The sequence below is a fragment of the Dasypus novemcinctus genome, chromosome 15 (assembly GCF_030445035.2).
Source record: "Dasypus novemcinctus isolate mDasNov1 chromosome 15, mDasNov1.1.hap2, whole genome shotgun sequence".
Taxonomy (NCBI): Eukaryota; Metazoa; Chordata; class Mammalia; order Cingulata; family Dasypodidae; genus Dasypus; species Dasypus novemcinctus.
Genome location: NC_080687.1, coordinates 95,630,897 through 95,647,945, shown reverse-complemented (window position 1 = coordinate 95,647,945; position 17,049 = coordinate 95,630,897). Strand labels below are relative to the sequence as shown.

At 39.3% G+C, this 17,049-nt stretch overlaps 1 protein-coding gene across 1 annotated transcript in view; it reads right to left on the bottom strand.

Moving 5' to 3' along the window:
* LOC139436542 (phosphatidylinositol 3,4,5-trisphosphate 3-phosphatase TPTE2-like) overlaps positions 1-17,049 on the bottom strand; it is a 40,873-nt gene that overhangs the window by 11,458 nt on the left and 12,366 nt on the right. Inside the window, exons 2-3 of the mRNA XM_071208285.1 lie at positions 10,317-10,397; positions 4,070-4,175 (exon numbers count right to left, since the gene is read on the bottom strand). Coding sequence (XP_071064386.1) covers positions 4,070-4,175; positions 10,317-10,397 — 187 coding nt within the window. The remainder of the gene's footprint in view (positions 1-4,069; positions 4,176-10,316; positions 10,398-17,049) is intronic.

Genomic DNA, 17,049 nt, shown 5'->3' with positions numbered 1-17,049 from the left:
AATCAGTTTTGATTATTCATCTATCATTATATTTGTTTTCTTTCCATTTAATTTTGTTTCCACTAACAGTGTATAATTAATTTGTCATTAGGAGTCATACTTTCTTCCCTCTGTTCCATCTGTCCTATTCTAGTTGCAGACTTCTTTCTACTGATATTTACCAGAAATCAGGGAAATGTAACACTTAAACTAATTCAAGTAATTATCACATGACAAGAAGAAGGCATTGATTTATACGCTTAATTTCCACACATGTAAAAATTTTAAAATAATTTATATTTACATAACTGAAAATCTGTTTAGTTTCCTGCTATTATTAGTTTCTTATATTTTTATGTATAAACATATTCTCCCAGAACTTTTTAAAATTTTTTATGTTTTATATATGAAACATAAATGTTGCTGTTTTAACCATTTTGAAGCATACAATTCAGTGGTATTAATTACATTCAGTGTTATTACCTTCGTCACCATTCATTACCAAATGTTTTCCATCAACCCAAACAGAAAATCTGTACCTATTAAGCAAAAACTCCCCATCTTCTCCTCCCCTCTGAGATGATACATATACACACACACACATACATAAAAATCACAACCACATACATATACATAATATGAATATATATTAATATTATTCCTCCATTTTTTTTGTAGAGAAATGGTTCCATAGCACTGTTCTATATATTGCATTTTTAAAACACATGTCAAAGATTTTATTTTACTCATTAAATAACAAGGAACCAGTAAAATTGTACCATTAGTTGAAAGAAGAATTCAGAGTACTACACATTTACAGTCAGATAAGGATGGATGAAATGTATTTACAAAGAGTTGCTAAACAGAGAATCAATTGTATTCCACTGGACAAATTGTATTTCTATAGACAAAAATTATTTGCATTACTATCAGTTTTCTACAGTTTACAGAGTTGTAAAATAGCTCAAAGACAGTGAAAGGTAGGCATAACCCTGAAAGGGTGCACTAGAAAAGATACTGCCCATTTCAAAGTTGTTCACTCTCTTTCTTGACAGTCTTTTTATCCTATGATCATAATAATCTCAAAGGAAGATTATTCTTATTTCAAAATAAGGCTAGCTTCATTAGGTTTGGCCTGATTATTTACATAGATGCAATAAGAATTTTAACTCCTTAGATTTGTTCTACTATTCTAAACTCATACAGTATCCAGCAGATGCAAAGGGCCACAAACTCAAACTCATATCTTATGAAGTCTTCATAAGGTAGCTCAAACTGGACCTTTAAAAAGCCACCATTTTATGTTAGTCTGAGGCTAGAAAACCAAGCCCAAGAAACTAACAACCAGATTTTACTGCAGTATTTCTAAAATGTGGGTAAGGTCCTCTCTTCTTCAGCTCTCTGCCTTACAGTTTTTTGTCTGTTAGTTTAAGAAGTCCTTTATTTCACAGACAGCATAAAAACAAATTTGGCATGACCAATGGCAGAGATTCTGAATTAGGGGAATCAGTTAATGAAGATTTCATTTTATAAAGGACTGCAGATTAGACTTGTCCCTTGGATGGCCCCAGAAAGGCCTCAGATGCCCCAGCACTGGCCCTTCTCCTCCAACAGAACTCTACTCTCTGGGAGACAGACTGGAGTGCAGATACATGCCAGAGGCCTTTAGTGCAGGGCTGCTGTTGTGGTCCCCCTTTCACTTTCAACTACACAGTACATTGTGGGTTTCTGCAGGGTTTAAGCAAAATTCAAGAGAAATCACAGTTTTAGGGTATGCTATCAGGCTGAAACAATATTCATAATTCTGGAACTTGTTCAAATATTTTAAGCTTGAAAATTTGAGAAACTATTTTTATTCTCATTCTTCATATTAAAGAAATGCATTAAAACTCCATCAGGAAAAAACCCATTAGACTAAAAGACTAGACATTAATGCCTGTTTGACTACTCAAAAGTTCATAAGTCCAAACGTTTTGTGGAGATACTGTCCTTCCCATTGTTAACAAAGAGGAATCCAAGGCAGAGTATACACTCAGGGTCCAACACTGGCTGTCACACCACCAAGTTGGTTTTTTAGTTGGGTTTAAATGTCCTAGTGGAAGAAACTTCTCCAACACAGGCCAAGTTGCCTCTTCTACCACACTGTAAAGTAGTACAGCTCTTTTTGCTGGCCCCATCGAGTGTGGGAAGGAAGGGAAAGAGAGGCGCTGCTCTCCCCACTGGCACCTCTGGACTTACAACAGTTCTGGGGTGCTGGGTGAGGTCAGCCATTCTTCTCCACTACAGTCCCATCCCTCATAATTCATACACATTCTACGAAGCGGTCAGGAGGAACTTGGCTGTCTACAGAACCTTTTCACAAGCAGCTGCTCATGTATATACAAAGGCAGACTCCTGCTAGAACCGGCTGTGTTTGAAGGCTCTGCCTGTACAATGCTCGTTTGGAATCGAGAAAAATTTTCCCACAGAAACAAAGCTACTGGGTTGAAGTTTGTTTACAGAAGCCACAGACCTATTTTATCTACTTGTGATAATCTGCTAATATATCTCTCCACCACCAAGAGGTGGTGGTGATATGTATTGGGGAACTAAGCATATGTAAATAATTAGAAAAAGAGCACTTTCCATTGTAAGTGTCAATTGTAGTTTCTTTTTTAACTAGGTAGTTTTTACATACTTTTAAAGGATTCTTTTATTTCTGAATAACTGGATGATGTGTTAAACAAAGCATGTCTGGGTCTTATGTTCCATGACTCTTCAGAAGGCCAGAACTTGCTCTTCGGGGTGGACGCTGGAGTCCTGGTAGCGTAGCCCCGAGGCCAGCCCAGGCATCCAGGGCGCTCCCTGATCTTGCTGTCGGGAGAGGCCTGTGGAGTTCTGCTTTAGATCAGCAACATCTCCCCCTCCTCTGTCCCTGGCAGTGAGAGTGGTGATGCGCCATCCCTTCCACCCTAAGACATCCCTGACTTTGTACCCCTCCTGGTGGTGTGGGAGGACAGGGGAAGCAACGTGGATGATGGAGAAACACAGAGATGGGTGAGAGCAATTCCTTTCACCCCTTTCTTTTCCTTATTAAGTCCCAGAGATGGATGATGCATCCGACCAATTTTCCTTCCTCCTTGGCAATGGAGGAACCCAGTCAGGTTTTCAACAGTCTCTTTTCTTCCTGAAGCAGGCAATCAGCTATTTTGAAGTTTATAAGGATTTTTCCTACTGGTACTAAAAGACACCCCCACAGAGTCCATCTTTTCCCTACCCTTTCCATTTTCAAGTAGGTTCAGGTAGGGCATAAAGGAAGGCATATGTGCTACCTACTTGGGGAGCTTTCTCTGATCCCCAGGCTGAACTGGGGCCACCCCTGTGTGCCCAGAGCACGTTGGACAGCTCTTCATCTGTGTGCTTAGTCTTCTCCTTGGCTTACCACCCAGGGACTCCGTAAGGGCACAGGGCCTGGCCCCAAAACTCAATAGTTATTTGTAAAACAGAATTCATGGGGACTAAGTAAAATCCATTTGTAGTTCAGGTGGAATTAATGAGGTGGAATTAATGAGGGTAAGAGGGTTACAGGTGGAGGAGGGAAGGGGAAGGGGAAGACTAGCACGATGAGAAAACAGAGTCTCTGAAAAGAGTAGGTGAAAATAAGGTATGGGATCTAAGATGCTTCCACCAAGATGAGCCCAACTAGCAAGGAGTATGAGACAAAGTGGCCTCGAGGGCTCACAGGCACTTGCTTCCCCTCTCTTCCATCAGAGCTTCTCCCCTGAAAAGTCCACATGGGGTTTAGGCCAGAGGAGCAAAGAGAAAAGGGAAAAAAAGGAGGGGTAAATGAAGTTCCCCAAACTGGGGATGTCTGTAAAGGGAAGGTAAATCTGAGAGAGGAAGAAGGAGAAGGACATCTAGGAGCTGACCAGAGGCCACAGGGTCGCCAGGCTGATGGGCAATTCCAGAGTACGATTCACGTGTGAAGGTACATTAAGAAGATAGCCACAAGCTGGGATGGCCCAAATACAGACTTATGAATAAAACCTTTCCAAATAGTAACAGCATTCGTTCTCTTGCCCAATTCTCCAATTACATGTAAAGCACTTACTATGAATAGAATGAATAACAATCCTTTTGATTATGAGTGTTTTTCTTGGAGGAAGATTCCAGTAGTAGTCATTTATCACTTTTTCAAAATATCCAACATATCTATTCTGTAAAACAAGACAAGCCTCAATTTAAGTAGAATACAAAAGTCTATGGTCAGCATTCCTGTTTTTTTTTTTTCTTTTTTTCTTTTGCATAGAGTTTTTTTTTAAAAAAAAAAGAACTTAATTTCAACTTCAAAAAAATAAAATAGACAAAAGACAGCTTAACAAATTATGGAAGCATTACTTTAAAAAGTCCTGTCCAGGCACATGTATCCTATTTAATCCTAAAAACAAACTCAATTGCTTCTCCAGTATTCCAAAAGATGAATAAATGAGTACAGATTGTTAAATGACATGACCAAGTTCTCCCTGTTAAAGAAAAAAATGAAAAAAGAAAGCTTGCTCAAAATCATATCTCATAAAACCAAATCCCATATTCCTTTTTTACACTTACCTTGATATAGTACCTCCTCTACCTTTGCCACAAAATATTACATTACTGTTGTACAATTATTAATCTATAATCTATAAGATACATTAATTGCATTTTCCCCATGTATCACCATGTTAACACTTTGTAATAGAGAAACATTCTTGTATGTGTATCTCCCACCAAAATCACTATGCTATACAGTCCTTAGATTATCCTCTAGCTGTCTTTCAATTAACATTAACCTTCCTAGACTGCCCCTTTTCAGCCATAATCACATTAATAAATCAGCAGTGTTGGTTATATTCATTATGATGTGTTACTGTCAACTCTATATCAATTTCCACATATTTACAATCAACCTTATTAAACATTCTACATACATTCAGCATCAGCATACCCTTCTTAACCCACATTCTGTCTCCTACTAATCTATACTCTATAGCTTATTTATTTATTTATTTATTTAAAATTTATTTCTCTCCCCTTCCTCCCCCACCCCCCAGTTGTTTGCTCTCTGTGTCCATTCTCTGTGTGTTCTTCAGTGACCGCTTCTATCCTTATCAGTGGCACCGGGAATCAGTGTTTCTTTTTGTTGTGTCATCTTGCTGCATCAGCTCTCCATGTGTGCAGTGCCATTCTTGGGCAGGTGCACACTGGGCAGCTCCCTTACAAGGTGCATTCCTTTCACATGGGGCTCCCCTATGCAGGAGACACCCCTGCATGGTATGGCACTCCTTGCGTGCATCAGCACTGCACATGGGCCAGCTCCATGTGGGTCAAGGAGGCCTGGGGTTTGAACCATGGGCCTCCTATGTGGTAGGTGGATGCCCTATCCATTGGGCCAAGTCCACTTCCTATACTCTATAGTTTAACTTGATAAGTTTACTCATGCATTGTATAGAGCTTTTTAAGGACAGTAATTAACTAGAGGAACTATATTGCTTACAGGTTGCTTATGATGCAGATGGCAACTAACCAAACAAACAACAAAAGATTTACAACAAGATCACAGTAAAGCACCACTAATTGCAACTGTGGGGGGAAAAAAGTCTTTCTGGAGGAGGTGGAGCAAGATGGCAGCAAAGTAAGGAGCTCCCAGAGCCGGTTCATCCTATGGGCAGTTAGTATCACACAGAGCCATCTAAAGCACCTGTTTGGGGCTCCAGGAGACCAGAAGAGCATCTTGCAACATCCTTGAAGGAATGGAAGGAAGAGACTAACTGATTTTCAGAGCTAACTGAAAATCCAGTCAAGTTAGGGACTGGCTTCTTTCCACCAAGATCGGATTGCAACTCTAGCCTAAGCTCCAGCCCCACCTCTGGCACGGAGGAAGCTGGGGGGACCTACACCAGGCTTTCCAGGCAACTGCAGGTGCTTTTAGCCAGCACAGACTGAACAGTTGAACACCTGGGACTCCATCCCAGCACCCCAATATGATAGGATGGGAGCTGGGCTTCCTCGGCCTCTCCAGGTAACTGCAGACATTTTCAGCCTATGTGAACTGGTTTGTTGAGCACCTTCAATTCCTTTCCACCTCTACCCCAGAAGATAGGAGGGGGCTAGTGCTTCCTCAGCCTCTCAGGGCAACTGCAGGTGCTTTGGGTCTGCACAGACTCAATGTTGGACACCTGTGGCTCCACCCCCACCCCCAATAGGAAAAGAGAGGAACAGCCTCTATAGGCAACTACGGTGCTTTTGGCCCACACAGACTGAATAGTCAGACACCTGTAGCTCCATTCCCACCCCCAAGTAGGATAGGAGGGGAGGTGGGTTTCCTCAGCCTTTTGAGGTAATGACAGACACTTTTGGCCTGCACAGACTGAACTGTTGGGTGCCTGTGGATCCACCCCCATGCTCTAATAGGACAGGAGGGGCTGGTGCTTCATCTTCGGTTTCACATCCACTCTTCTCCCATTCTTCAAAGGCTCCTCTGCCCACCAAACCACAACACTCCCTTCAACTCAGCCACAACAAAACTGCTTCTCCCCAAACCCAGACAGACTTTTAAAAATATATTTTTATTGAAGTATATCATTTATACAGGAACATAACATAAACAAGCTATACTAGGAGACAGGAAGAGATGGCCCAGTCAAAGGAACAAACCAAATACCTTGAAGAGATTCTGGATTTGAGACAATTAATGATAATCACATAATTCTCATAAATCATTGAATTGAATGAAAATATGGCTAAAGAGAGTAAAGATATTCAAAAGGCACTGAGTGCACTTAAAGAGCAATTTGACAGCCTGCAAAGAAAAGTAACAGACCTTATGGGAATGAAAGACACAATGGATGAGATTAAATATACATTAGAGACACATAAGGGCAGATTTGAAATGCTTCAAGACAGAACATCTGAACTGGAAAAGAGAGAACAGAAAGAGAAGAGAATGGAAAAAATGGAACAGGGTGTCTCAGGGACTTGAATAATAATGTGAAATGCAAAAACATACATATTATCAGTATACCAGAAGGAGAAGAGAAAGGAAAAGAGCCAGAAAGGATATTTGAGGAAATAATGACTGAAAACTTCTCTACCTTTATGAAAGACATAAATATCAATGTCCAAGGACAATGCATCCCAAATAGAATAAATATGAATAGACACCTACTATTCAGAATGACAAATAACATAAAGAGAAGATTTTGAAAGCAGCAAGAGAAAAGCAAAGCATCACATACAAGGGAAACTTTATAAGATTAAACACTGACCATGGAGGAGAGAAGAAAGTGGTAGGATGTAATTAAGGTATTGAAAGAGAAAAACTGCCAGCCAAGAATTCTGTATTCCGCAAAGCTGTCCTTCAAATATAAGGATGAGTTCAAAGTCTTCACAGACAAAAACTGATAGATTATGTTACCAAAATACCAGAATTACAAGAGATACTAAAGGGAGTGCTGCAGCCTGAAAGGAAAAAACAGGGATGAAAAGGTTGGAGAAGAGTGTAGAAATGAAGCATATTAGAAAGGGTAAAAAAAAAAAAAAAAAGAAGACTATAGTATGATACAACAACTGAAAACCAAGAGTCAAAATGGATGACATAAGTAATGCCTTTACACTTAAACATTGAATGATAACGACTTGAACTCACCAATCAAAAGACACAGACTGATAGAATGGATTAAAAAATATGACCCATCTATACTCTGTCTACAAGAGACTCACCTCAGATATAAGGACACAACCAGGCTAAAAGTGAAAGGTTGGAAAAAATATTCTATGCAAATAATAACCAAAAAAGAGCTGGAGTAACAATACTAATATCGGACAAAATAGATTTCTAATGGAAATCTGTTATAAGGGATAAAGAAGGTCATTATATATTACTAAAAGGGGCAATTCAATGAGAAGAAATGACTATATTAAATATTTATGCACCTAACCTGAGTGCCTCAAGATACATGAGGCAAAGCTGAAGGGAGAAATAGATGTCTCTACAATAACAGTTGGAGACTTCAATACACCACTCTCAGTATTGGAGAGAATATCTGGACAAAAGATAAAGAAAGAAACAGAGAACTTGACTACTATGATAAATGAATTAGACCTAACAGACATCTAGAGAGCACTGGACCCCAAAACAGCAGGATATACTTTCTTTTCAAGTGCTCATGGATCCTTCTCAAAGATAGACCATATGTTGGGTCACAAGACAAGTCTTAATAAATTTAAAAAGATTGAAATTATATAAAACATTTTCTCTGATCAAATGGAATGAAACAAAATCAATAATGGACAAAAAAGGGAAAATTCATAAATACACGGAGATTAAACAATACACTCTTAAACAATCAGTGGGTCAAAGAAGAAATTGCAAAAGAATTCAGCAAATATTTTGAGATGAATGAAAATGAGAACACAACATATCAAAACCTATGGGACATGAATGCTGAGAGGGAAATTTAAAGCCCTCAATGCTTACATTAAAAAAGAAGAATCAGCTAAAATTGAAGATCAAATTGCACAGCTGGAAGAACTAGAAAAAGAACAGCAAACTAATCCCAAACCAGGCCGAAGGAAAGACATAGTAAAAACAAGGGCAGAAATCAATGAAATCGAGAACAACAACAACAAAAAACCAAAACAATAGAGAATTAACAAAACCATTAGTTGGTTCTTTGACAAGAGCAACAAAATTGGCAAACCCTTTGCTAACTTGACAATGAAAAAGAGATGATACAAATAAATAAAATTAGAAATGAGAGGGGGGACATTACCACTGACCCCAGAGAAATAAGAAAGGTCATAAGAGGATTCTATGAATAATTGTATGCCAAAAAAACTAGAAAATGTAGATGAGATTGACAAATTCCTGGAAACACATGAAGCACTTACACTGATTTTAGAAGAAATAGAAGACCTCAACAAACCAATCACAAGTGAAAAGATTGAAATGGTCATCAAAAACCTCTCAAAGATGAAAAGCCTGGGACCAGAAGGCTTCACAGATGAATTCTACCAACCATTCAAAGATGAATTAATACTGATCTTGTTCAAGCTCTTCCAAAAAACTGAACAGGAAAGAATGCCAACAAACTCAGTCTATGAAACTAACATCACCCTAATTCCAAAAGCAGATAAAGATAGTACAAAAAAAGATAACTACAGACCAATATCTCTAATGAATACAGATGCAAAAATCCTCAACAAAATACTTGCAAACAGAATCCAAAAGCACATTTAAAGAATTATACACCATGATCAAGTGGGTTTTATCCCAGGTATGCAAGAGTGGGTCAACACAAGAAAATCAATTAGCATAGTAAACCACATTGATAAATTGAAGAAAAATCATGTGATCCTCTCAATTGATGTAACAAATGTGTCACAACAATGTAAGGTGTTGGTGGTAGGATGATGTATGGGAATCCTGTATGGTATGCATGATTGTTTTGTTAACTCACAAGTTCTCAAATTAAAAATTAAAAAAAAAATCCAGGTTCAGGGGAGGAGTGGAGAGTGGGAGTGTGGGGAGAGAATGGATGAAACATTGTTAGCTAGTGTGAAATGATTGTTGAAGTTGTGTGATGAAGATGAGGGGATTTATATAAGATTTTGCAACTCTTGTGTATGCTTGAGATTTTCCATAATAAAGTATTGTTATAAAGAAAAATTAGGTGAAAGTATATATTTCACATGGATATTATGAGAATTAAATGAGATAATACATATAAAAGTGCACCAGTGTCTGGTATACAATATAGTCTTGAAAAATGTTAATTCTCCCTTCTTTATCTTTCAAAATATAGGCACTTTATCTCGAGCCCTCTCTCTCTTTTCCTCTCTCTACACCTCCTCCCCCCACCACTCACACACAGACACACAGGGAAGTCATGCAGAAAGCTTCCTTGTAATGATCTGAAGGAGTTCAATTGCCCCTGCAGGAGTTTGTGAACAATTCAGTTCCACTTTAGAGGGAAATAAAAGACTGATGACTTTACATAATCTTAGTGGTCTGGGACCTTAGAGATTTGACATTCCTACTTTGGGGAGGGATTCAACTTCTGAAATCTAAACAATAACCAATATAAAATGGATAGCAGGATGCCCTAGGGAGAACCTAACGTTTGCAAAGAATGAGCAGCCCCTGAGATGCAGCTCTCAGCCTTTGGAAGGAGTTAAGGCCACCTGACCTGTCATAGTGTATCCACGTGCTGCTTGCCTGATTGTGAAAGAAGAGTCTAAAAAGAAACCAAGCCGTGGGCACTGTTCTTAGACAAATCTCCAAAGAGCCATGCCCCCACCCTCTTTGCAAAGAAACTTACCTGAGAAGGTGTTTCTACTCCCTGAAATTTAGAACTGGTGGTTTTATCTGTCCGTCGTTCTCCAAAATAGAAAAGGCTTTCCTAGAGAAAAGAGGAAAATCCGACCATGGTGCATGTACAGTTTCCCCTTTCCTCTTTAAAGCATTTTTAAAGTTTCTAAAGTCATGTTATTTCCTTAAGTCATTGTTCTCTGGGCAGAGGCTCCCTGAATAACAAAATTAATAAAGACCACATCATAGATTGCTGTCATTTAAGATTTCATATAGACATGGAATTTTAGAGCCGGAAAGACCTTAGAGATTATCTGATCCAACCCTTTGTCCTACCATTCCATTTTTTAAAAATGTTTTTTATTAGAGAAGCTGTAAACTTACAAAACAATCATATACATGTGTGGAATTCCCACACAACACCCCTCCACCAATATACTAACTACATTGTTATGGAACATGTGTTGCAGATTATATCATCAGACTATTGCCACTACTTACCATTCCATCTTATAGTGAGAACACACAGAACCCCCACCCCAATCCCAAATGACCCTTCATGGAGCTGTATAGCCACTTAGGGGTAGAACAGGTCCTCGAACACAGGTCTCCTGGCTTAGTCTAGGGCTCTAGATCAGTTGCTTTTCAACTTTTTACTAGAGTTGAAGGTTTACAAAAAGATCATGCAAAAAACCCCTCCATTTGACCCTTTTATTAATACTTTGCATTAATGTGGTACATTGGTTACAATTATACTAGTAACTATAGTCTAAAGTGTACATTAGGGTTCATTATTTGTGTTGTATAATCCTATAGTTAAAATTTTTTTTATTCTAGTAATATATAATTTAAAATTTCCCTGTTTTAACTACATTCAAATAAATAATTCAGTGGTGTTAACTATTAATACATTTACAGTGTTGTGCTACCATGACCAGCACCCATTACCAAAGCTTTTCCATCATCCCAAACAGTACACCTCTACCAATTAAGCATTAATTGGTAGTACCCTACTCCACTCCAGTCCCTGGTAATCTTATCAAGTTCCTGCCTTTATGAATTGCTGATTATAATGATTTAATAAGATCATTCGATGTTTGTCCTTTTGTGCTTGACTTGTCTTACTCAACATGATGTTCTCAAGGTTACCCATGTCATTGCACGTTCACTCCTTTACACTGTTGTATGTATATAGCACATGTTTTCAGTTCCTCTCCTAATGGATACATGGTGGCTTCCATCTTTTGACAACTGCAAATAATGTAGTTATGAACACTGATGTGCATATATCTGTTTGAGTCTCTGCTCTCAATTCTTTTGGGTATATACCTAGAAGTGAGTACTTCTATACTTAACTTTCTGAGGCACTGCCAAAGAGTTTTCCACAATGGCTGCACCTCTTTGCTTTCCTACCAACAGTGAGATTCTCCATTATCTCTACAACACTTTTTATTTTCCATTTTTTAAAAAATAGTAGGGAAGTGGATGTGGTTCAAGTGATTGGGCTCCTGTCTACCATATGGGAGGTCCCAGATTCATTTCCTGAGGCCTCCTGGTGAAGGCAAGTTGGCCTGTGTGGTGAGCTGGCCCAACAGAAGAGACAAAGAGGAGAGACAATGAGAGACACAACAAACCAGGCAGCTGAGGTGGCTCAAGTCATTGAGTACCTCTCTCCCACACTGGAGGTCCCAGGATCAGTTTCTGGTGCCTCCCAAAAAGAAGACAAGAAGAGAAGACAAGCAGACACAGAGCACATGGTGAATCAACAGAGAGAGCAGACAGTGAGGGCAAAACAACAAGGGTGTGTGTGTGGAATAAATAAATAAATCTTAAAAAAAATAGTAGTCAATTCTAGTAGGTGTGAAATGGTATATAGAGATTTTGATTTGCATTTCCCAATGTTCAGCATCATTTTGCAGGCTTAATTTGCCATTACTATATCTTCTTTATAGAAATATCTATTCAAGTACTCTTACCATTTTTAAATTAGGTAGTTTAACCTTTTTTTTTTTCTTTTGAGTTGTAAAACATCTTTATAAAATCTGGATATAAAACCTGTGACGGTTTGCTCGGTCGGTAGAGGTGGGGTCTGGCTGCGGACGAGGGGTCAGTCCCACTCGGGACGAGGGGTCGGTCCCGCTTGGGACGAGGGGTCGGTCCCACTTGGGACGAGGGGTCGGTCCGGCAGCAGATGAGGGGTCGGTCTCACAGGGGTTGCGCAGTTTGGCTGACGGGGTCGCCCGGCGAAGCCGGCGACGAGGGAGTCACCCGGAGAAGCAGGTGATGAACTGGGGACAAGGGAGGCCAGGCCCTTGTCGGGGGCTCTCAGGACTGGAGGGCACATGGCAGAAGAACTACCGCGGAGACAAGGTAAACACGCAAGTCCACTTTATTGAGGGAGAGGCAACAGTTTTATAGGGTCTGGGGAAGGCTGATTGGTCGAAGCCACGCCCTGTTCTGATTGGTTGCCAGAGAAAGGTCAGTGGGAGGTACTGGATGGGGGAGGGGTGGTAATTAGGGATTGGCTGTTGCTGTTGCTGGGGGAAGGGGCAGGGTTTAGGGATTGGTGGCTGCTGTTGCTGGGGTAGAGGGCAGACTTGAGTTTCCCGCCCATGCCTGGCTGTTGCTGCTGTCGGGGGGAGGGAAAAGGGCAGACTGGATTTTTCCACCCTGCGCCTGCGCAGGGAGAAAGAAGAAGAAGGGTGCCGCCCCACAAGGCATCGTGTGGCGCCATCCGGGAGGAGGGGTGGCCGCGGAATCATGGCTGCCGAGAAGGGGAGACCCGAGGGCACTCTGCGCCCATGCCGAGCTTCCTTCAGGGGTGGCGGTGGGCCCGACCAGCCACCCTATTATGGGGACAGCGGTTTGGAATAGGCCTACCGCGGCCGCCGCCCCTCGCCAGGCCAGCAAACCACACTTCAGCCCAAGGGGTGACCGCAAAACCCTTATCTGATATATGGTTTCCAAATATTTTCTTCCACTCTATAGGTTGTCTTTTTCTCTTATTAGAGAAGTTGTATGTTTACAGAAAAATTATACATAAAAGGTAGAGTTCCCTATAATATCCTATTATTAACATCTTGCATTAGTGCAGTACATTTGTTACAATTCATGAAAGAACATTTTTATAATTGTACTATTAACTACAGTCCATCATTTACAATAGCTTTCACTATCTGTGCTATACAGTCCTGTTTTTTAACTTTTTATTCTAATAATATACACATTCCCTAAAATTTCCTGTTTTAGCCACATTCAAATATTTAATTCTGTGCTGTTAATTACATTCACAATGTTGTACTCCCATTACCACCATTCATTACAATACTTTGTGATCAACTCAAATAGAAACTCTTTACAAGTTACGCTTGAACTCCCCAATTCTTATCTCAAAGCCATCCCCTAATAATCTATACACTGGATTCTGAGTCTATGAGTTTCTTTATTTCTAATTATTTCTATTTTTTTTCTGGAACTCGAAACATCATTATATTCAGTTTTAAGAATGAGGTAGGATCTGGGGGATTTGTGATGAAAAAAAGGTAGCACTCCTGCAGAGGTCCAACCCAGCAGCAGGGGTAGCTCAGTAGTTGAGCACCTGCTTTACATGTTCAAGGTCCCAGGTTCAATCCCCGGGACCTCCAGCTATCTTAGTAGAAGCCTTAAAAATGGTCTTCAAAGGATAGGCATCCCACACGGCTTTTTTTTTAATATATATTTTTTTATTTTTTTAAAAGATACTTAGATTACACAAAATGTTACACACAAAAATAAGGGATTCCCATATGCCCCACTCCCCACACCTCCCATTCTTTCCCACATTAACAACTTCTTTCATTTGTATGGTACATTCATTGATGAAACCATTTTTGGAGCACTGCCATTAAGCATAGATTATAGTTTACATTCTAGTTTACATTCTCTTCCACACAATTCTCTTCCACACAATGCAAGATATATAATGGCCTATATCTGTCATTGCAATGTCAGTCAGGAAAATTCCAAGTCCCAGAAATGCCCCCTCTTCTTACCGCTCCCTGTGGCCACTGTCTCCACATCAACGATATAATTTCTTCCATTGCTAGAATCACAATGTCTATAGTAGAATACCAGTAAGTCCACTCTAGTCCACATTTTATTCCCCAATCCTGAGGATTCTGGGATGGTGATGCCCACTCCCCCTCTAATTGAGAGGGGGCCTCAATCCCATTTGGGTGATGGATGGGACTCTTTGTTCTCCTGAGTGTGACAGTTGTGACTTCTCTACATGTGCCTCTTCTGTCCCTTCTATTTGATCCTCTAGTTGGTGCTGGAGTTGGTAGGCATACATCCAAGAGACTGGAATCTTTCAGCTGTCCATGTGCCAGGTGGGCCCTGAGCCTCAACAGAGTTGCAATGCCTACTCTCCAGTTCACTGGACTCACCCAGGACAACTAACAAGGAGGTGAGAATGGACAACCACCATACCGACACGGCCTTTTGACTTATACTATAGAATATAGTCAGTAGTGCATGAAGAAGACAAAGATGAGATGTTGAACTGGTTCAGCCCATGAACAGCATCCAGATGGGGCTAAAAGAGGGAATGGGGGATGGTCTGCAGGGTAGCCAGATTCTTGAGGTCCCCACACACAGAATGTGCTTCCATTTATTTAGGTCAACCTTGATGTCTTTCAACTATGTCTTGTAGTTTTTCCCTGAACAGGTATTTTTAATTGTTGATTAAATTTTTTACTAGATATTTTATTCTTTTAGTCACTGTGCTATATGGAATTGTTTTCTTGTTTTTCTCTTGATATTTTTCATTACTAGTTAAAGAAACACTACTGATTTTTGAGTGTTGATCTTATCCCTGTCAAGTTGATGAATTTGTTTATTAGCTCCAGGAGCTCTGTTGTAGATTTTTCAGGATTTTCAATATATAGGATCATGTCATCTGCAAATAGGGAATGTTTTACTTCTTTCCAAATCAGATGCCTTCTGTTTCTGTTTCTTCCCTAATTGCTCTGGGTAGAATTTCCAGTACAATGTTGAATAATAGAGGTGACAGGGGCATCCTTGTCTTGTTCTTGATTTTAGAGGAAACGTTTTCATTTTTTCACCATTGAATATGATGTTAGCTGTGGATTTTTATCATATTGAGGAAGTGTGCTTCTTTTCCTAGTTTTCTAGGATATTTTATCAAGAATTGGTGCTGGGTTTTGTCCAGTGTATTTTCTGCATCAATTGAGATGATCATGTGTTTTGTCCATCATTCTAGTAATGTGGTGTCTTACATTAACTGATTTCCTTATGTTAGCCCTCATTGCATACTTGGGGTCAATCTCACTGGATCATAGTATATAATTCTTTAAGTGAGTTGCTGGATCTGGTTTGCTAGTATTTGGCTGGGGATATTTGCAACTATATTCGTAAGGGGTATTAGCTTGTAAATTTCTTCTCTTGTGGTATCTTTATCTGGCTTTGGTGTTAAGATGATTTTTGCCTCAAAGAATGAGTTAGGGTGTTCCCTCCTCTTAAAGTTTTTGGAAGAGTTTGAGAATGGCTGATGGTAATTCTTCTAGAAATATTCGGTAAAATTCATCAGTGAAGCATCAGGCCCTACAAATTCCCTAGTTGTGAGGTTGATTACTGATTCAATATTGGTCTCTTGAAATTTTCTAATGCTTAATCAATGTTGGTAATTTGAGTGCTTCTATGAATTTGTCTGTTTAATCTATGTTATCTAATTTGTTGGCATACAATTGTTCATACTTTCATCTTAGAATTATTTTTATTTCTGTGGTTTCAGTAGTAACATCCTCCTTTCCATTTTTAAAACTGAGAGTCTATGAATTTAAAAATATTTGTAATCTGTTACCATATACACAACCTAACATTTCCCTTTTAATATACTCAAATACATATTTAAGTGCTGTTAATTACATTCACAATGTTGTGCTACCATCGCCACCATCCATTACCAAAACACTTCCATCATTCAAAATAGGAACTCTGTACATTTTAAGCATTGACTTCCCATTTCCTATCACATCCCATCCCTGGTAATCTATATTCTAGATTCTGACTCTATGAGCCTGCTTATTCTACTATTTCATAACATAAAATATCTGTCCTTTTGTGTCTGGCTTATTTCACTCAATACAAGTCCTCAAGGTTCATCCATGTTGTCACATTTATTGGCATTTCATTCTTTTCATGGTTGAATAATAGTCCCTTGTATGTATTTACCACAGATGATTTATCTTTTCTCCGGTTGATAGACACATGGGTTATGTCTTTTGAAAATTGTGAATAATGCCCCTATATGCTTAGTGGTGTGTAAATATCTGTTTGAATCCCTGATTTCAATTCTCTTGGGTATGTACCTAGTATTTGGATGGCTGAATCATATGGTAGTTCTATACTCAACTTTCTGAGGAAATGCCAAACTGTCTTACACAGTGGCTACATAATTTTACATTGCCATCAGAAATGATTGTTTCTATTTCCCCACATCTTATCCAACACTTGTTTTTTTTTTTTTAAATCAGCCTTTCTGATGGTAAGAAATTGTATCTTACTGTAGTTTGATTTGCATTTTCCTAGTGGCTAATGATGTTGAACATCTTTTCATGTGCTTTCTAGTCATCTATATATCTTCTTTGGATTGATGTCTATACAATTCTTTTGCCCATCTTTAAAACCAGGTTCACTGTCTTTTTTTAATGTTTATCAATTTATTTATTTATGAAATATCCATT